At 42.9% G+C, this 20,605-nt stretch overlaps 1 protein-coding gene across 5 annotated transcripts; it reads right to left on the bottom strand.

Annotated features, from left to right (window-relative positions):
* Positions 1 to 942: 942 nt before the first annotated feature.
* On the bottom strand, positions 943 to 15,393 carry fam83ga (family with sequence similarity 83 member Ga). Of its 5 annotated transcripts, none has more exons than XM_067477088.1 (6): positions 14,744 to 15,393; positions 13,322 to 13,489; positions 9,271 to 9,395; positions 5,577 to 8,775; positions 5,418 to 5,450; positions 3,131 to 3,270 (listed from the first exon to the last, which is right to left on the bottom strand). In XM_067477088.1, exons 1-5 carry the CDS (start codon positions 15,194 to 15,196, stop codon positions 5,421 to 5,423), a joined length of 3,975 nt encoding a protein of 1,324 aa, XP_067333189.1. In that variant the 5' UTR covers positions 15,197 to 15,393; the 3' UTR covers positions 3,131 to 3,270; positions 5,418 to 5,420. The 5 variants fall into 5 exon arrangements, 4 of the variants coding, with proteins under 4 accessions (XP_067333188.1, XP_067333189.1, XP_067333191.1 ...); XM_067477089.1 differs by having other exon boundaries at positions 3,163 to 3,270; positions 5,568 to 8,775; XM_067477087.1 differs by lacking the exon at positions 5,418 to 5,450 and having other exon boundaries at positions 943 to 3,270.
* Positions 15,394 to 20,605: the final 5,212 nt, after the last annotated feature.

The raw sequence follows: 20,605 nt of genomic DNA, 5'->3' as shown, positions 1-20,605 counted from the left end.
TGTCCCATACTGCTCAGCCAAGACTTAACTTTTGCAGTTTTAAAGTCTTTTTTTTTAAAGCCACAGACATAAGGCCCTGCTTGGAATCCACCAGCCAGCTGCTTAACTTTCTGTGTGGAGTTTGCGTGTTCTCCCCGTGCTTGCGTGCTTTCCCCCCCTTCGCACCAGTTACTCTGGTTTCCACCCACCGTGCGAAGACTTGTATGTTATGTTTTTTCTCTGTCTCTATGTGTGACCCTGTGATGCGGTGACCTCTCCACGGTGCATCCCACCCCTTTCCCAATGCCCTCCGCGTTGCAGCCAACAATGGCTGCCGCAGAGGTGCTTGTGGACACCACAGTCAGTGATGGGCACGATTAGGATAAGCAGCAAGGCTAAAGATCGAGCCCCCAAACAACACAGTGTGGTCTCTCCAGTAATGTGTTTGGTTTGGAGCAGTTTTTCATGCCACATTAAACAGGCTGATTGTCAAACCTTTTATCGCCAACAGCTTCCCTGCAGATGTACAGCCACTGGCAGGTTCCAGATGTTTAAGTGTCTAATAAGAAAGATTATATAATAAACAAATGTGCTATATTATAGCAGTAGTTGCAAAACAAAATCATCAATAATCATTTAGTTTTTTTTTTTTTTTTAATGAAACAGCTTAGATCATCCAGGTGCTGTCACCAAGCTGATATCAGGAATAATTACCAGTTTGCATATACAGAATGTGTTGGCATGTCTGTTTGCTCATCATTTTATTCTGTAATATGTAAAAGAGATCGTTCTCTTCCTTCCACTTGCTAACTAAACATGCAAATTCATGTTTGCAATAAGCTTTTACCGGACACAAACCATCTCTGTAATTTCACACATTCAATGCATTTGTTTATTTACTGGAAAAAAAATAACACTGTTCTCACACTTAAGATGCAGATTTTCACGAGATAGAAACGCAACTGTTCGCAACATTTTATTAGTACTCCCTTAAAAAATATAATCTCTGGGATCATTTTCAATTAGCTATTTACAGTAGGATGTTTGGTGACTTACAGCCATGTCTGATATGGATTTTACCTTATTTGCACAAGTGCAAAATGCTGTTAAAGATCGCTATAGGCACAGTATAGGCATAGGACTGTACAGTAACTCTTCCATTTTAACAGGACTGAACCTGGATGTTTAGTAAGTCTCTTTTGCTCTGAGGGCTGCATATTGTCAAGTTGTAAATATTTCTGTATGCAGAGCACAGCTCCAAAGAGAAGGGATCCAAGCTTCTTTATCTATATTCTATACAAACAAGATTAAACGCATTCTACTCGGCACTGGAGACAAAACTAAACACACTTATATGCAAATGAGTCAGAAATCTACCCTAAAACATAATGTAGACATATTTGTAAGCACTTGCAGAAAGAGGAGGTCAATGTAGTCAATGCTGGTTTAGGAAAGGAGACAAATTCATTCAGCAAGTGCACAAATTGTCCATGATATCATCCATGAGTTTATTTGCCCCGCAAACACCAGCTCTGCACGTTTCCACTTTTCCTTCGGAAAGCACCCAAGGGCACCAGCTTGTGCACGGTTGTTGTAATCTGCAGGACATCTGAATCTGTCTGCACAGACAAGTCGTGTTTTGTTTGTGTTTGGGGCCACTGCTGCTGTGACGTTGTTTTCCAGGCAGAAACCATTTGGAATGTAAATGGGGTTTGGTGTGAACAAAGAATAAATCAATAACTGTAGCCTTTCAATATGCAGCACATGATGGGAGAACACAAAATAGCCTAAATAAAAGCTCTGAGACATCGAAAAGCAATAATAGAACATTTGCAATAGTGTTAAAATTAAAGTATAATTGTAATATTATGTTATAACCTTTTTTGTAAATGTAGAGATGCCGGAAGAGAGAGAGAAAAAAAAAAGTGGCACAAATTAAACACACACAAAAATTATTTTCCATGTTTACCTGTTCTACCGTTTGGAAATGTACTATTAGCCTGCTCAGAAAGCGAAGGCAGAGAACAGCAAATCCCTGTAACACGTACAATACAGTACATTATGTGACTACAGTGTGAATATTTTCATGAAAAAAAAATTTCATACTCTGCTTCCAACAAACATTTTGAACTGTCTGCATTTTGATGACATTTTCAAATGAATATTTTTGACTTCACAGTAACATGGTTCTCCCCCCAAGCGAGTAAAACGAAACACGTAAAAACCGAGTTAACTCCCAGTGCTGATTAAGTACAGGAGTTCACGGTTAATTCACAAAGCTTCTTTTTTGCCTGACCCACAGTATGTGCAGAGAATTTTAAGTCCAGATGCAGCCGTATAATTAAATATCTGTAAAAAGCGAAAACTGCCCCCCCCAGTCACACTTTGTTGGTACTGGTTTCATAGTGAAAACTGCCATGTGGAAACCAACGTGAAAGGGCCTCATCCATCACACGAGACAGGAGGAGGTCATAGTTCAAATTTCACATATTTGAAAAGAAGAACTGCAGAGGAGAAAGAAGCTGTGCAGGGACAAGCCTTTCGTGTGTTAACAGGATGGATACTCGCTTTGGGCATTTTGTCCTAAGCACACATGCTGCGTCAAGTCGCAATTTCAGTTTTCTATTTTAGTTTCTTCTTTTCACTTGTTACAAAGAAATGTGTGCCAGACTAGCTCGTGCTCTTACGTCCTTGTACCGGAGAGCTGGTGCCGCCTCTCTTGCCGCTTTTCTTGCTCTGAGCTGGAAGCCTGCTCATTTTGTCCCTCAGGCCCTTCAGACTGTATAGTCTGCCAAAGGTGATAGTAAATGGTGCCCTTGCTTCCTCCTCCCTATGTGCCTCCCGGATTGATACCGACTGGTTCTGGGAACGAGGATGGGGCCGTGGCTGGATGTTGGACTGTGTCAGCAAAAGGGATGAGTGGGGTTTTAGGTAAGGATGTTGACTTGGTGACTGTCCAACTCTCACCCTGCTCTGTGCTGCTGGATGCTGTTGAGAGGGGAGGTTATTCTGGCTGTGGGAGATTTTGGCCTGCTTTTGTCCACCTGCAGACCCGCTAGCACCCAGCACCATCGGTGGGGGTGGTCTGGACGGAGGTCTGCGAGGAGATGAGGTTTTATCTAAGACTTGAAAGCTACCGTGAAGATCCTTGCTTTCTGCCTGGTTTAGCTGATGACTTTCACAAAGACGAGTCCCCAAAGGCTGGGTGGCTGAAATGGGTCGAGGAGGTCTGGGTGTTCTGGTAGGAGAAGACGACCCACCACCCTGCTGCTGCTGTCGTCCATGGAGAGGCTTGGGAATAAACATAAGAAGAGGAGAGGAGAGGAGAACAAAATGTATTTGACTGGAATTATTAGAAACATTATTAGAAACAAGTTCCTCGTCCGCCTTCTATTAATGTGCTTGCAACTAATATACAATGCACTGTAAAAATGTGAGTTTATTGCACAAGGAAGAAGCACAGCACTTTGCAAATATGAGCTCTGTCATTTTTTTTTAATATTGCATAACTGAACTGAGGTAACCAGCCCAAATAAAAAAAGCCTCAGTGAGTTAGCCAATGGTGTAGGTCAACAGAGAGGGAGTTAAATTATGCTGATAAATATTAATTTCGATTCAATCTTCATGTTAAGCACACACACACACACACACGCAGAAACTGTACATTTGAATTTAGGTTTTTCACCCATGTCATCAAGTCACGTGATCCTTTGTTTAGGTTGCCATATTGGACGCGTCGCTGATTGGACTGCGGTGCACGTTTGACACTGTCTGAGTTACTAGGTCTGTTGTAGCTTGGGAACTAGCAATTTACCAGATTAATACCTTTTAAAATGATCTCTCAGTTACCTGAGCTGCCATGTAATTGTTATATTTTATAGGAGGAAACTAAATTATTGTTATTTGGGTTTTTCTAACATGGGCGAAGTACAAAAAACGTCTGAGGTATATGTACATATGTCATATGCAAAACTGCAAAACAAAATGCACAACACTTGCACCACACGCTGAGGTCTGCAAAACAGATAAACAGCAGACATCTCAGGACCACAGACTATGTATGAGTCTATGCAACATGTCCAATAGAGCCAGGTGTCATGTGATTGATGACATCACGTGAAAAACTTTGTACACTTTAGATTCTCCATCCAACCACCAAATGCCCCCGGATTCCCCACAGCCATCTGCTCACTCCCTGCTAATGAGTCCTTCATATTTAATCTAAACTAATGTCCTTCACTCGATGCCAGATTGTCGTGCTGTGGAAACCCATTCGGACCACCGTGCCTGCTGTCTGTGGGTTTGCTTTAGCTGTACCTGCGTCTTTGCCCTGTAAGCGTGGTCATTGTTCCTCTATTAAATTATGTCACTTCACCGACAAGCTTATCTCATGTGTCCGTTTGCATTCCCTGATGGTGCTTCGTGTGCAGAAAAAAACCAATAGATATAGTGCATTAATAGAAAGCCACACGGCAACTGTTAAATATTTCACACATTGAAAGAGCAGCACTGAGCATCAACAGATCTGAGCTAATGACTGTAACAGCTCACTGAGAGATCATAAGTTCAAGCAGCTGCACTTTTGCAGCAGTTCATAACATTCGGTGTCATTGTTCTGCTGGCATTGCATAGGCTCCTTCCACTCAGCATGTTGATGTACTGAGGAAATATAGTGAACCAAAAATAGTATCATTCAAAATTAAGATTTATTATTAATATAAATGATAAAAAAACTTGTTTAAATGATCTACAATGTTGTGTAGAGTCAACCATATACAGTAAAAAAGGAGCCACTCAAGCACTAGTTTGGCGATATGAGAAATAAGTCATATTTTTTCATAGTTATATGAAAATGTCACTCATATACAGTATGTGTGCTAATTAGCCACTAAAGCTAATTAAATTGTTAATTCATTCTCTTGACGATATGCATGAATAATTATTTGATTATGTGGGCATGTCTGGTTAATATGCGACTCCAAATTGCCCGCGAGTGCGAATGGTTGTCTGTCTTCGTATGTCTCTGTGTTGGCCCCGAGTCCAGGGAGGACCCGAGCTCTCACCCTGGTGGGAGAGGCTCCCGGCCTACACAATGGGATAAACCTTCCAGATGATGGATGGATTTATAATATCATTTAGTGTTGTGGAATGAGGTCAAACGCTAAAACCGGGTCCATTTAAGGGATTTAAAAATGTGACACACTGACTAATGTTAATAAATCTTAATTTTTCCTAATTACAAATTTAGCGCCTGCTCTTAACGTTGTGGATTCTTCTTTTAAAAATGAAGAATAAGGAAAATGCAAAGATTTACCACAGAAACACCAACAGGAACAAGAGGGATACATGACTTCCTCCTCGAGCTTTTTTAAAGAAATATAGTCCTAAAGCTATACAGCAGGTCCCCGCAAAAAGTGGATAAACTGAACTGTGCTTACCCTTCATGTCACTGGTGTACGCTGAACACAATACTGCAAAATGGTTTGAAAATTGAAAAGTACAAAATGCTTCTGTTAGACTGACCTGTGTAGTAGCTTTAACAATCATTGTTGTGACAAGGAGAAAGCTGAGAAGATCTGCTGCCTTACTGTTCATACCTTCTGTCCGTCAGTGTCTCTCGTTGACTGGGCCCTGTCTCTCTTTTCCATCTTGCTGTGTTTCAGTGCCGCCTTGTCCACCACCTTCTCCTTGTCTGGTCTCTCCCCATCAGCAGAAACCCTATCAGGTTTAAGGCCACAAGTGGACAATCGCTTTGTATCCGTTCCCTCTTTGGTTGAATTTCCCAGAGCTGCTCCTCCATCGACCAGACTCTCATTTGCTGATTTGTTCAGAGGTCTCTTTCTCTTAGGGGCTTGGGGCTGGGACTCATTGTCTTTTTCCACTACCTCTGTCAAATCTATACCTCGTACTAAATGCTCTTCTGTTTTCTTAGCTTCCTTTTTGCCTCTCGTCTCTATCTCCTGGGAACCCTGCTCTGTTCTCCTCTCTGCCACATTCTTCTCCTTTTCATTTTCTTCACTTGCAGTGTGCTCCTCCCACCTCATTATCGTTTGTGTTTCACTACATGATGAATTCTTGTCTGGATGAGTGTTATGATTTACGTCTGCAGCACTGACAAAAGAGGTGGTGATGGTTGCAGCATTTGGGGTATTTGTGTGTGTGAAGGTAACATGATCCTCCGGTGTCCCGTTTTTGCGATAACCCGCACTGTCAAAAATGGGGTCACGAAAAGGTGACTCACAACACTCATAATATTCCTCCGAGGTGGTGGAGACAGTGGAGTTGTCCCTCGGCGAGACATGTCCGTCGCCACCGTCAGGCGTAGGGCTTTGCAAGTCTGGAGTGTATGAACGAGGGTCTGGCGTGTGCGTTCGTGAATCTGGAGGCAACAATTCTGAACTTGGGGCGCGTATGAGACCAGTGAGTGAACACAGTTCTCGCTCCGAGGTCTGCGAGCGCAGGTCTCGAATGTGTGTGTCAGACAGATGCAAGCGCAGAGGTCTTTCTGGAGTGTGTGAGCTTCCCCGTGGTTTGAAGGCAAGTTGTGATTCTTGATAGGCGGCGTGGATGTGCGCGTTATCTTTTGACATATGTGCCTTACTGTCCATATGAGGTGGTGGTGTGGCACTTGGATTACTTATCTGACCACTTGTGCCATCGTCAGCACTGTCTGTGGATGAATGGGAGTTAGCTGTGGTAGAAAAAGGAGAGTGTGTTGAAGCGTTTAGACACTTCACATTGTCTAACGCACCATTACTGGGTGGATTCGTTTCACAATGTGATGGCTTTTGAGTTTCATGTCCTCTTGCTTGATGTGTCTGTTGTGTCACATTGTTGCTTGTTTCACTTGCTGTTTGAGCCAACTCACAGTTGGTCAGGGCTTTTTCTAAGGTCTTGGTGTCTGTCACTACTGTGGCTGTTTGGTCTGTTTGTGTCTTTGAGGTTATTTTGCCATTTGTAGATGGGTTGATTTCTTTTGGAATCATTTCTTGAATATGCACACCGCCTGCCTTTGGAGCATCAGGTATCAAAACTGCTGACTGGGCTTGTGTTTCTGCTGCAGTATCATCTAGTGCAACTGCTCCCTTACCCTTTGTCTCTTTGGAAGCCACAGTCCGTTCTTGTTGTGGAGCTTCTTCAGGACTTCCTGTGTTCTCAGTGTCTCTTTGCTTCCCCATTTTGCTAGTGTGTAGTTCTAGGACGGTCTCTGGCTCTTTTTCTGGTGGGGTCTGCGCCACAGTTGCTACCTCGGGCTTACTGTGGACCACCAGTTGTCCCATGCTGGCCAAGCGCTCAGTCCTGTCAACACTGAACTCTGGCAGATCCTCATTGGTGCCTTTGATAACCAGATGGATGGTACGAGGTTTGGGGATTGGCGGAGGTGGGGATGTGGTGGAAGAAGGAGGGGTAAGATCTAACATTCCAGAAGGAGAGGCGAGAGGAGGAAGGACAGGAGAAGCTAAAGTGGAGGACAAAGGAGTGCAGACATTTGTAGTTACACTAGTGGAGTGAGAGTTTGTTTCAGAAGCAGAGGCTGTAGAAATGTTGCTGTGGATGACTGAAGTCATTTCAGAGGAGCTTTGTTGCTGTGTGTGTGAATTAGTAGGTGGCAGCCCTGTTGGTTCTTGTGTGCACTGCTCTGAGTTTGACTCAGCTGGCGCATGCAGGTGTGGAGACTGTGTGCTGGTAGACTCCAGTGTTTGTGTCTCATGTGCAACAAGCCTTTGTGTGTTTAAAGTCGTTTCTGCTTTGTTTTGAGTGTTCAATTCTGGAAGTGACTCTGACTTAGAACTGTTTGTTGTGACAGTCTGTGTGCTGTCTGAAGACCCGTGACTGTTAGGAGTGGACACCTTGCTGCTGCTGGATTGGGCAGCTGTGTGTGCAATGAGGTGAGGTGTAGTGTTGCTGCCTGCATCTTGGACAAGAGGTGTGCTTGAAAGCAGTTTATTCTTTGTGGTGATTCTGTGAGCCTCAGTAGTGTCCTTGGTAGGTTTAGACTTCTGTCCAGATGAAGGCTCCTGTTCATGCCCTTCCTTTTTACATTTGATGTCATCGGGCTGTGGAGTGAGTTGTGTTGGCTGAACACTGTCTACCAGAGACTCACCAGCCTTGGTCTTATCTCCCATTGGTTGAAGTTTTTTCACCTCGTCACATTTAGCAGTGAACTGTCTGGGCTTGGCAACCTCTGGAAGGGTTTCCTTTGGCATGCTCAGTGGACTGCTGAACCTGATTGCTTGGCTGGTTTCAAACATCTCAGATCGCTGCATATGAACCTGAGTAGGTTTGCTGGAATCTCGAATGTTAATGAACCCAATTACATCGCTGGGGGGGTCAGGCTCTGGCCACGTGGGCAAATATGAGATCAAGCATGCTTTTTCTAGATCAATGAGTCCAGGATGGAGGGGGGGTACTTCTATAGCTTCTTTACTGGCCCGTTTCTTTCTCCTCTTGTCGGTTTCTGGAACATCTGGATTCTTGGAGTTCTCCAGATTAAGGGGTTCTTTGGAGCTACTGGGGTCAGCAGAAGGGGTAGAGGTCTGGCTAGGGTTTCCTATAGTCAGCAGGGCATATTTGGGGTTGTACAGTTTCCTAGCAAGAGCAGCAGAAGGAGGGACCACAGCAGCCGGCTGTGGGAGAGGCTCCGGCTCAGGTTCAGGCTCCGTGGCGATTTGCCGGAGGTCAACGGAGCTGGAGGTCACATAAAGGTGCCGGAAAAGCCGGTCGAAAGCATCTACTGCCTGGCCAGTGACCACGGTGATGAGATTTCTGTCCAATCGTGAAGACATCCAGGTGAAACTAAAGAAAGTAAAGAGAACATTCACAATAAGGTACATACAATCTGCCAAGCTGCATACGTGCTGTTGTTTTGCCACTGAACTCTAGTAAAATTGATATTCATTGAAACAGTGACTGACAAGTTAAGTTCTAATTTACAACTGTTACTACTAAGATTTGCAATAAGTCATTAAGATTGGATCATTTCCATTATTGTTCTACTGTCATGGGTCATGCTTAAAGCCTCACAATAACATAAAGTAGAGTCAAAATTGCAAAATGACTTAGAAATCGCTTGTCTTGTGCATAGGATACCTATACAACCTGTCTGTCCAGGATGTAAAGAATATTGAAACATGAACTTTAACAGACACCGTGCATTCTTTACTCATATTTCTCTATGCAGTGCTCAGCGAAACAAAGACAGGTGGAGCACACAAACAAAATGTTTTTCTTTCACTCTTGGCGACTTGATCACTTTCTCACACTCACTCACTGACAAACACACACACTGACTTGTATGATCCAGACACGGCTTTGTCTCCATCGACGAACATGAATCTGTGCCCCATTCGCCCTTTGACCTTGGTGCAGGACCGAGTGTAGAACTCTGCTCCGTCCATGCAGCGAACACGAAGGTGCTGTAACACACACAAAGGTTTAGTTATAGTTAGTATAAAGTTTAATCTAAATATAATAATATAATATATAAATATAAATAATATAAATATATAATATAAAGTTTTTAATCTCTCACGAACATTCTTATGTGTGATCCCTTTAATATCATCTGCTTCAGCTTGATTTTTTGTTTTTTAACAAGCTTACAGACATAACAAAATTGAAAAAAAACACCACATCCAGTGTAAGGCCCGTGATTACATCTTGCATAACCAACAATATATAAACTTTGAGGGATTTTGATTTAATCTCTGCTTTGTCATAGCAAGATTTGAGTGCTGCGTTTACCACTGTGGACCACACCATTCTCATAGGATTTTTTTTTTTAAATTTAACTTTGCTAGAACTTGCCTGTTGTTGATCACGTCTGACTGAAAAACACAGCACCTAATACTGCACAAATACTTTTGGATCAGGTTTCCCAGGTGTACCACAGGTGTCAGTTCTCGATCCTCTGCTTTTCCTGCAGTTCAGTGCAAAGAAAACGGAACTGCTGAAAAACATAGGCGCTCACATATCTTTTGGATTAAGAATGTGTACACACACCCACTTGGACAGGCACATTGGCCACAATTTAGTCAATGAACACCCGTGTTAACATTTAACTAACATCTAATTTAATAACTGGGTGGTACAGTATATGGTGTTGTAATCATAAAAGTCTGCAACAACATTTCAGATAAGACATCAAAAGGAACCACGAGGAATCTGTAGCAAGTCTTTCTTGGTTCTTTCACCCTGATTTGCTTTGGGTTTCATTGCTTCTTCCCTCCTTTTTAATAAAAACACAGAATAATATCATAGATAAAAGGTGCAATCTTCAATATCTTCACATTTAAAACATAGCTGCACTGGTTATTTCTGGTAGCAGCCTGTGTGTGTTATTTTTCTGCACATAGTTCACCAGCTGCTTACATCAAGAAGCTGACAGAAAGCTGTTACCAAGCTATTTGATGTTATCTTTTGGAATATTTTTTATTTAAACTCTTCCCAGCAGGGCACACACATACCTTCACTGTTTTGGTTGTTGTGAGTTTAAACTTAGACCATATCATTTCAGCAGGAGCGCAGACACAGCGTAGCCTTTGGCTCCAAAACTCTACCTGTGCCACATTTCTCAGAGGGCCCGAGTTCTGATCTTTGATGCAGCCAAAAAACAAATACATTTATATAACCAGCTATCTTGATGCAGCAGATTATTCCTGGCGCGGCTTGTCAAACAACAGAAACACTTGTAGTACTTTCCTTTGGCTAACTGATCATCTTAATATATGGTATTTTCATTTTTTGTGTGTGTACTCAGCTCTAGGCTATAAATGATGAGGCACTTAAATTGTCATAAAAAGAGTTATGTGAAAGAACAACCACGGAAAAAACTTTAATGAAAAACTGCAGTGTAGCTTTAACAGACAAGAACGATCAAATGCTTCTACTAAGCGTCACTGTAATATAGTCAAAAAACCTCCATAGACCGAAGAATCTGGCTCTTCTTTGCTGATGTCAAGTACTCCCACATGCCCCTCCTATCATACTGTCTACCCCCCCCCCCCCCCCCCCACTTTATTCCTGCATCTCACCTATTCCTGTAAAAACTCAAGTTGTATTAACCCTACCTGCTAGGTACCCTCTCATTTATGACTGCAATTATTCCCCATTCCTCTTTGCAAAACCTGCTCAAGCTCCGTCAGGTTGCATGTAAATCATGAGTGAACAACCCTTTAAGTTCAACCACAAAATCTCAACTTGGTCGAGGTCTAGGGTCTGACTATTCAGACTATTCAGTTAATGTTTTGAAGTTGGAGTTCTCTTGCAAGTGACATCAGGTTTTCCTCCAAGATTTTCGTATGTTTTGCCCTTTTGAACAAGGAGGAGCAGCTGCAGAGAAGAAGGCCCATAGTGGGATGCTGCCAACTCTATGCTTCACATGGGGGATGGTGCATCTGCAGAAACGTGCAGCGTATGCCTGCCATAGCATCTAGTATGATGCCCAAAAAAACCCTAATTTGGTCTCACAAGACCACAGAAGCTTCTTCTATTTAACTCAAACGGAGATTTAATATCAAAGACGTTTTGGTGGCTTCCCTTTCACTACGCCTCTTCATGCACAGTCACTCAGTACACAATAGTCTCACTAGAATTTCAAATCTCACTACTAACTGGACCTTCCGGATGAAGGTGTAGTCATACTACTATCTTCACTGCACTAAGAGGATGTCTATTTAACTTTGTGACCTCTAAAACCAAGTGGCTGCAAGAGAGATGCAGGTGCCTCACATTGAAGGGGCCAATACTCAAGCGATAAACAATTTTCAATTTTATATTTTTAATTAATTTAGATTATTCACAGAGATCATCTTTCACTTGGGCATGAAGATGTTGTTTTCTGTTGATCAGTGTAATAAAACCCTAAAACCCAAATTAAATTGCCCATGATTTGTGAAAAATCCAAGCTCAAGCCAGTATTGTTAAGGCCATACACTAGCAAAGCCACAAAGATGTGCACACATAAAATCACCTTCTAGGTATGCCAGCTGTCAAACACACCTCGGTGAGCTACAATAAAACGCTTCATCTATTTCTTCTTCTACTCTGAGCTTTATGAGCAAGTGAACAAATAAACACCAGCCAGCTGTCACAATAAACTATATCCATCTAATATAATGCGAGCACATTTGGTTGAGATAAAAACAGCCCTTTTTGCATGTATGTGGAATACTTAATGATACCAGAGGACATCTGTGTGAGCAACAAAATAACTTCAGAATATAACTTTAAAAAACAGGCAGATACCATGAGGATCAAACACGTTGAAAACCTAATTACACTAAAATTCTTATGTCATGTGTAATCATGGCATGTGTTGCACGTGACACTGTGGTATTTTCTGCTGTTTTGCTCAGAATCCAGATGGTATTAAATGTTTATCAGGCTATTGGTGCCTTTGTGTTTCACTTTTTTTTTTTTTTGATGGGTTTTAAATTGTCTCCTTACAGAAAGGAGGACAACTCAGAAGCTGCAAAGCAAAAGAGTAAAAATTCTGCCTTCCACCTAATAAAATGTGCTGTTAGTTGCTCACCGTTAAGCCCATTATTTACTCTACACCAAAGATGGTTATATTGGCTGACTAGACTCAGAACAATCACGGTTCATAGCTTGGCAGTTTGATCAAAGGGAATATGTCTCAATACAGTCTACTGAGGATGCGTTTTCCTTGTAACTCACTCTCACGTGTCCCAACATGATCAAATTCAGATTTCTTTGCCCTTTTTCAGTCGTGTCCTCCTTTGTGTGCAGCCAATTATGGAATAAAAGGCTCAAGGTAGACACAAAGAGGTAAGAGATTCCTCTATGGTATGGTGCCAGCTAGAAGGGTTTGCTGGTTTGTGCGTGAACCCTGGTGTTGGTGTGTGTTTGAGAGAGAGAGAAGAGGGAGAAATGCCATATGCTTTCATGATCCATACATAACAATAATGTTTTTATTGCACTGCATGTTGTTCCTTCTCAAGATAATTCCTACTTTGTTACACAATGGTGGTATATATACAGTGCCACTCTCAAAATAATGATGCGACCTCTGAGAACATCTAGAATTTCTCTCACTATCCAGGGGTGAAATATTGTCTCTCCATGAAACATTTACTCTCCATAATTCACACATATCCTTAAGAGACTCCTGATGAAGTTAACATTTTTCTGACAGCTTATAAATCTGGTTATTATGACCTATCGCTGTCCTGGGGGAAGCAACAAATGCTCATATGCTAACCAGTAACTTGTTAGACTTGTTTTACCTTTACGTACATGGTAGCCTCTTTCTAACCAAGCCTTACTCTCTTGCAGGATTCAGATTGTTATACAAAAACCCGCAGCAGGCGACATGGTTCACCTTGAGATGTCCGGCGTGCATGTTGGCCCGCTGACACATGGACATGAAATGAGGTAGCGTTGTGCGTTCCAACAGGATGTAAACCGCAACTCTCCTTTTGAAACCAGCATCTAGCAAGTCTCTGAAGATGTCGACGTCAGTAAAGACATCCATCACCACAGCTATCACCTGGAGACACACAAAACCTGGATTACACACATGGGGAAAATGCACACATACGATTTTGACGCAGGCACATTAGCAAATGCATAAACACAGTTCCGGTTGTCGGCCTGAGGTGGATTATCGAGATGCTTGCACGTCAGCTGCAGGAACACACACACGCACACAGTCCATGAACGCTGGCAGCAGTGGACACGCTCATGCAAATATCCAGAATTATCTCCCTGTGTTGCTGGTTGCAGTGTGCCGCGGTTCTTTCTGTCCCTGATAAAGCGGTTTAGTCAAGTTGTACTTTACTCCGGATTGTCTCATTTGGCCAGCAGTCTGTACTCTGACCTCACAACTCAACAGAGTAATGGCTCAAGGCAACATTACATCAACATTTCACTTAATCCTCTGAACGGTGAGGACAGACAACTAAGGGCCTGAGAACTCCACAAATTTAGCAGCATTAGGAAGCTTTTTGGTCTTTTAAGGGACTGGACAGCGCCGTCACATACAGTTCTTCAGTCATAAAAAGGGTGTGAGGTGGCTTGCTTTGATATAAGCAACATGATGGGCAAAAACACTCCACTACAGACAGACACTTAATTGCTCCTGGGGGAAATTGAAGGCATCCAGTAGCTTACACAGCTTAAAGTGCTCAAATAGACTAAATAAAATACAAATAAAACATGAATACACATGGTAATGAATAGTAGTAGTACACCCCTATGCTTAGCCAATGAACCTAGTTAACTAAGCATTAAATGTATCATAATAGTGATAAAGTTCAGGGTTGTGCGGGAGGGAAACACAGTCCCACAGCCCACAGCCCACAATGCAACAAAACAGTCCGGGGTCCAGCCTGTGGCACTGAGAGGAGTTAATCCATCTGAAGGCCTGGGGGACGAAACACCTCCTCAGACCATCCGTGGATCAGGACTGGGACAGCAGTCTGCCCCTGAAAACCCTTTTCTGCCTGATGACGGGGCTGTGCAAAGGGTAGTTAGCGTAGTCTATGATGGCCAGGATTTTACAGTTAAAAAGAAAAGATCAAATCTTCTAACTCAAATAAAAGTCCAAAGTAAATGCTCTAAATTTAACTTAAAGTATGCAATTAAAAGTACTCCACTAACTGTGAATTTGATTCTGTTAAAACCATAAATATCAAATTTAAGTTGGGGGGGGGGGGGGGTCAAAACTATGACTTAAACTTACCAGACATCGCTAAATACACCTAATTGGAGCATTGTGTCCAGAATCAGCGGGCCCACGTACCTTTTGCGCCTGCGCAATCATTTTCCGGACGACCTCTTTGATGTGCGCCTGACCATCGAGCGGCGGCTGCGTGTACACCGTCGCCCGCGTCACCCCGCGGTAAGACTCGCTGTCGGGCCAACCCAGGTCCAACTGAGGCACGGATGTGTCCGACAGGTCTGGCCAATAGTGCAGTGAGAGCGGGGGTTCGTCGTCCTCTGCATTCACGGGGAAGAGATCTGAGTCCGGGTCGTAGGGCTCCACCGCCTCGAGGAAAGTTTCCAGCTCCAGGTCCGAGAGGAAGCCTCGGAGGCCGCGCGCCTCCAGGTGCTTCGTGAAGGCCTCGCGGCCATCCCGGAGCAGAGCCTCTAGCGCGAGCCGCTGGTCTTCGCAGTAGAGAAACTCAGGTTTTGACTCGTGCGTCCGCGGGTTCACGTGGTTCTCATCAAGGCACTGTATCTGGGACAGCGCCATGTCGCGAGTCCAACAAAGTACTTTAAAAAAATCTTAACCAACTGTCACGAGGCAACTCTACTAAAGCAAAGAAAGCTCCATCAGCTGGACCTCAGACTCGTGGCACCTCAGGAATCCACTACCTCCGCCAGCCTCGCGACTCCTGTGATCGCCCATGGTGCGTTAACACTCAGCCGTTTCTATTCCCCGTTAGCAGATTCAGGACCTAAGCTTGTCAAACGGAGACAGAGAGAGTGAATCCCCGCCGGCGGCACCGCCCCACAGGTGTGACCCTGCCAGGCAAAACACACCCACCCACATAGATACATAATCCACCGCGCACACCTTTGTCATGACACCTGCAGGACTTTCCTGCACCTACTCCGTGAGTGCGCGCGCTGGAGAAATGAGGTGATTAACAGGCCAACCCCTCCCATTTCAGAAACCTCATTAAATCATTAGTGACACTTCGTTTGTGCCAGAGACGTCACGTTAAAAACCATCAGCAGATTGTACATGAAAACCGGGTGCCGTGCTGTTTTACCTGTTCCGTCATGTTTCCTGGCTCCTCTGCCAGGATGGGTGAGCCCCACAGTGTTGTTTGGAAAGATCACAGTAAGGCACATAATTGCTTAAAGGGAGGCGAAAACAAGAGGGCGAGATCAGGGTGGGAATACTGTGATAGAAAACTCTGACTGCAGGGGATGTTCTGCACACTATGGAAAAAAAGATGGAGTTCTCCCTCACACCCAGAGCCACTTGTTCACCTACCCACAGCATCCTCTTTAGTGTCCCCTCAAAGACCCATGAAGACTCAGATTGTCTCATATTAAGGTAGTGCTTCAACTAAACTCGCAATCGTGATGATACGAAGACTCGAATTTACGCAAGACTTCCACAAAGAAACAGGTTTTCACAAGGACAGCAGCCAGTTGAGACAGTTATGCATCTTTCATTTTTTTTTTAATAACTTTAATTGACTTCAGAAGTAAAACATCACCCTTTTCATGGGCTTACTGTCACATGAGAGAGCCTGGTCTCATCTTTGAAGCTGCTTTTGATTTAATTGCGTGTCATCAGTTGTTCTATGCGAAGGCAGGATAGAGGTGAAGGGTGACGTACTTGCAGCTTTGCAGTCGGGAGGTACAATGACACGGTTCTCGCTTTGAGTTATTTCTGTATGTCTGCATGCATGAATTAGCCTTTTCCACCCTTACCCTGATTATGATGAGGCTGGGGACAAAAAAAAACAACAAAAAAACGAAATGAATATTGCGTTAAATGTTTGCAGAGCATTAGAACATATTCATGCAAACTCTTATAGTTGGGATGCAAATGTTTTGATGTGTACATAAAAGCCCCAGTTCCACAATTATTATGTGCAAAAAAACCCCCAAATCCATCTTTTGCAGTTTGCTTTAACCTTCATTTATCTGACAACAGTATAAAGAAAATATTTAAATGATTTGTACGTAATTGTGTTCTGTTAATATGAGAATATTAAGGTGGTTGAGACAAAGGCAGGTATACCACCAAGTTAACCTTTGGCTCTGGTTAAACTAGTTCTACAAAGCGACGCGTCGTCTTCCAACAAGGAGCTGCTTTTGCATCCGTGTTGCCATATGTAAGAAAATAACTTAACATGCTTGTACAACCTTCTCTTTAAGGATTGTGGGTGTGAAACTGCAAAGCTTTGAACAGGTCTGTGCCAGGATTAAATTCCATTGTCTCGCCATAAGTTGAAAAATTGCAGCCCTCCTTGTTCATTTCAGAAAACTACATTGCGTCATGTGGGAATGAAAGAATAATTGAACCTAATAGAACTTTCTGGATGGTACTTTGTGCCCGTGTTTATGCTGGAGGCATTAGTTTTGGACATACCTGCAGCACGGCCACCCAAAACATTATGAAGATTAGCATTCATAAAGTAGCTCTACACACACACACACCCATGTGACACAGTTTATATTTTTGGTGTAAACACGGCGTAGCCCAGCAAACTGTTGGGATAAAATAAAAAGGATTTATTACCTCTTGTTCAGGTTGGCATGAGGAACACGGGTATTAAAAACAGGTGTGGACTTACTGACTTCAAAAGGTTCCCAAGAAGAAGACACGAGTGACACACAGTTCAGCAGGCTGTGCTCAGACTGCATTGTGTTAATATTAAAAAAAAAAAACATTTCTATTTCCTGACTTCAGTGGGACACTGATGTAGAGTCAAAGTGTCTGGCAAAGTGATGGTGTCTAGTAAAGAAAAAAGTGAAACCCACTGTGCAAAATAATGCACCATCACCAGTCAGTTACGTACTCGGACGTGTGTGTAGCTGCTACATTAGATGAGCTGATGGATACAATACAAGCTGATCTCCTCCAATGACTGTGTTTACATGCACTTAAGAAACCTGCTTTCTGGAAATCCGTGTACACATGCAGCCGAAGAGCAACCCGCTTTCTTATTTTGGAAGCTTTGCACAGATCTGAACTGTGTAGCGACAGAAAACACTGCTTTCTACATATTATTTTTGTGCGTGTGTTTATGTCGCAGCGAAGTGACAGCACTGGGGGAGAGAAAGGGAAAAAAAAGCGGGCGGGGGGGGACGCATCCAGCTGATACTAAACAGAAAGATTCAGGATTTAAATAATCTGCGGGGGAAAGATATTTATTTAGACTGTGTTAGTTATGTTTTCTGTCAGACTTTAGACAGACTTTCTTTTTTGAAATGAGGCAGCACCACCCCCTTAATGACGCCCACTTTCATTCAATCTCTCACTCAGCTGCATCTTCCTGTCTGCAGCCTTTTCTTACGAACACGGGCAGTTGGAGAAAGACGATTAGAAACCTGGTTATGTGGCAAAAAAAATACAAATAAATCAGCATTCACCAACAGAAAACGACCTCATCCCCTGCCCCGATTTCAGACACCAGCTTTTCCGAGAAAGCTAACTGTAACCTGGTTACTTAAGTCCATTCATTGTTTTCTGTCTGATACCTAAAGCCAAACACCGACGGCCATTTGTTGTTGTTTTTTTTATTTTAACGTGCTGTGTTTAAAAAGTGCTGGCCAACATTGCTAGTGCAAGTTGGAGCCGAACGCTTTCACAACAAAAATCATTTGTGTCCAGTAGACAGTGCATGCTCGATGCAGAAGGTAGAAGAAGGTGAAAGAGTCTGGGGATTTTTTTCGTCTTGTCTCGTCTACTCTTCGTCACTTAGCTATGGGTCCTGGCCAACCTGTAAATTCCTCGGTTCGTTCCTGTTTTTTCCGGGACATTGCCAAACTCCGAGCCATCCCTTCCCAAACAGAAAAGGAGATGATTATTCACGCCTCCATTCCAGGCCTTTAAAATGGTGCAGTAGAGATTGGCAGAAAGCGACAAAGCTCGGTTAGTTTACTTCTTAGCTTTATCACCTGAGGAGCTTTTTGATATTTCCTAGCGCTCGCTTTGTCTGATGACACACCTGGTCACTTGCTGAATGTCTGGCTTGTATCTCGCAAGCTGCCTAGCATTTCACCTTTTGCTTTGTTGGCTCAGCGACTGGCAGTAATTGTCTTTGTAAGTGTTCTGCTGCTTTTAAGTGTGTTTGACTGGTTCACATGCAGCGTGTCTTTCCTCTCCTGTTCATAATAAGGACCTAAGGAGCCAGATGCTGTCAGTCAGTCAAACTGGTTTAACTGTTTAGTTGTATTTGCTCTTAACGCCTGATAATATCATTGAAGTCACAGCTCACACACCTTTTCCTGTCACTTTTTTCCTGTCACTCACATTGATGGTCTCCACCTGTCATTAGTGTGCTGCTGCTTCTTTTTTATGCCCTCGTTCTGGATTTTTCTCATTCCTTACTTGCTGTCCTGTCTCGTTTCTTTCTTTCCCTGCTCCCATCTATTCTTTTTGACTGAGCATTTTTGTGACAACGTGTCGGTGACATTTAGAATTCTTGTGCTGTCTCACTTCTAGTGTATGACACAAATATGTCATCATAAATGTGTTGGTCTGTCTCACACACACACACACACACATACAATGGCTCCTTTATCTACGGCACGCACACACACCTCAAAGTGATTTAGTACTTAAAAACAAAAAGAATTGGAAGACAAACAGACGTACTATTTCTGGTTACACCTTTCACTCCCTTTCTTCGTCCCACTGCTGGATGTCGGTGGGTTATTGACTGTCGCTGGCTAGCCAGAGGTGACTCTGTCACTCTGAATGAAATAAGTGCTTTGTTTTTTTTTTAAAGAAATCAAGATAAGAGGAGGAAAAGAATAGTAAAAGAAAACAGAAGTCATTCCGGCCTGGGGAATTATAGAAAGCAATTGTGCTGCTTGCTTCATTGCAAACATTGCATCCTGTTGAGAGGAGCGGTGCTACATTCCTCACATACACCAGTCAACTGTCATAGCACATTGTGCTAACATCTGTAATGACATACTGTATATTGAGTCTGTGTGTGTGTGTGTGTCAGCTGAAGTGTTAAATCACACACACAAAAATCCACTCAGACCTAACATTACGTTGACAAGAGTAACAGTTACATGATATGAGATCTGTTCTGGCATGTGCATAGTTTATAATGAGAAATTATTATGTTGTGTCACACACTAAGTGGAATATTTACCTATATTAACATCATAGCAGTGTTAAATGCACTTCAGGGACACTAACGTGTGTGTGTACAGCTGCAAGTAATCACTTAAACAGTTTTTTAATCCAACCATCCATCAATTATCTTCCACTCATCCAGTCTTGTAGCGGTGGCAACAGGTTCAGTAAGTACTGTAGCCCCAACCCAGTAATGTTTTCACGCGCCCTTAGTAGGTTTCTGAGAAATTCCCAGGCCCAACAGGGGAGCTCAGAGGGGAGCGTGAGGGGCGACTCTTGCTGCTCACAAAGACAACCAAACCTAGTAAGGTCCCCCTCAAGGTTGCCCCCACAAACAGGAAAAGAAGTGCTTCTTAAAGTGAACAATAGTGGTGATGATGCTGCTGCTGTCTACATGTAGGCGTTGGTACATATGGTTCCTTACAAGATGTTCAGACAGCATCGACTGGCTCCTTTCAACATTTGGGAGCAGTGGATTTACTCCACGAGTTAAACCCAGACCTTAATTTACATGTTGCTTGTTTAACTATAAAATCTTAGAAAACGGTAGAATTTGCCTCTCACAGGTTTACAGAGCCCAATTCACGTCTGCACATTGCTCGTTTTTTTTTAAACAGCAAAACAAAATGTGAAGATATTCAGTATAAAATAATGTCGATTTTTACATGTAAAATTGAGAGATGCACAGAAACTGAAAATAATTATAGCCTGATAGATGACTTTTACTTATTGTTACCACATTTCTTTCTCAAATTCTCTCCTATTTTTCATGTAGATGCTGCAAGTGCTCAGTTGTGACATTTGGTGAGCGCTTTGTGCATA

The sequence above is a fragment of the Channa argus genome, chromosome 15 (genome assembly GCF_033026475.1).
Source record: "Channa argus isolate prfri chromosome 15, Channa argus male v1.0, whole genome shotgun sequence".
Classification (NCBI taxonomy): Eukaryota; Metazoa; Chordata; class Actinopteri; order Anabantiformes; family Channidae; genus Channa; species Channa argus.
The sequence above is the reverse complement of the archived record's forward strand: the minus strand, read 5'-3'. Positions and strand labels throughout refer to the sequence as shown.

What these genes read in the sequence shown, in the direction of transcription:
- fam83ga (XM_067477087.1), bottom strand. Translation starts at nt 15,196, where the DNA reads ATGGCGCTGTCCCAGATACAGTGCCTTGATGAGAACCACGTGAACCCG. An exon ending in TGATTGCGCAGGCGCAAAAG is followed by an intron (nt 13,490 to 14,743) that starts GTACGTGGGCCC and finishes GTGTGTCTCCAG; the next exon opens with GTGATAGCTGTGGTGATGGA. An exon ending in TGCACGCCGGACATCTCAAG is followed by an intron (nt 9,396 to 13,321) that starts GTGAACCATGTC and finishes TGTGTGTTACAG; the next exon opens with CACCTTCGTGTTCGCTGCAT.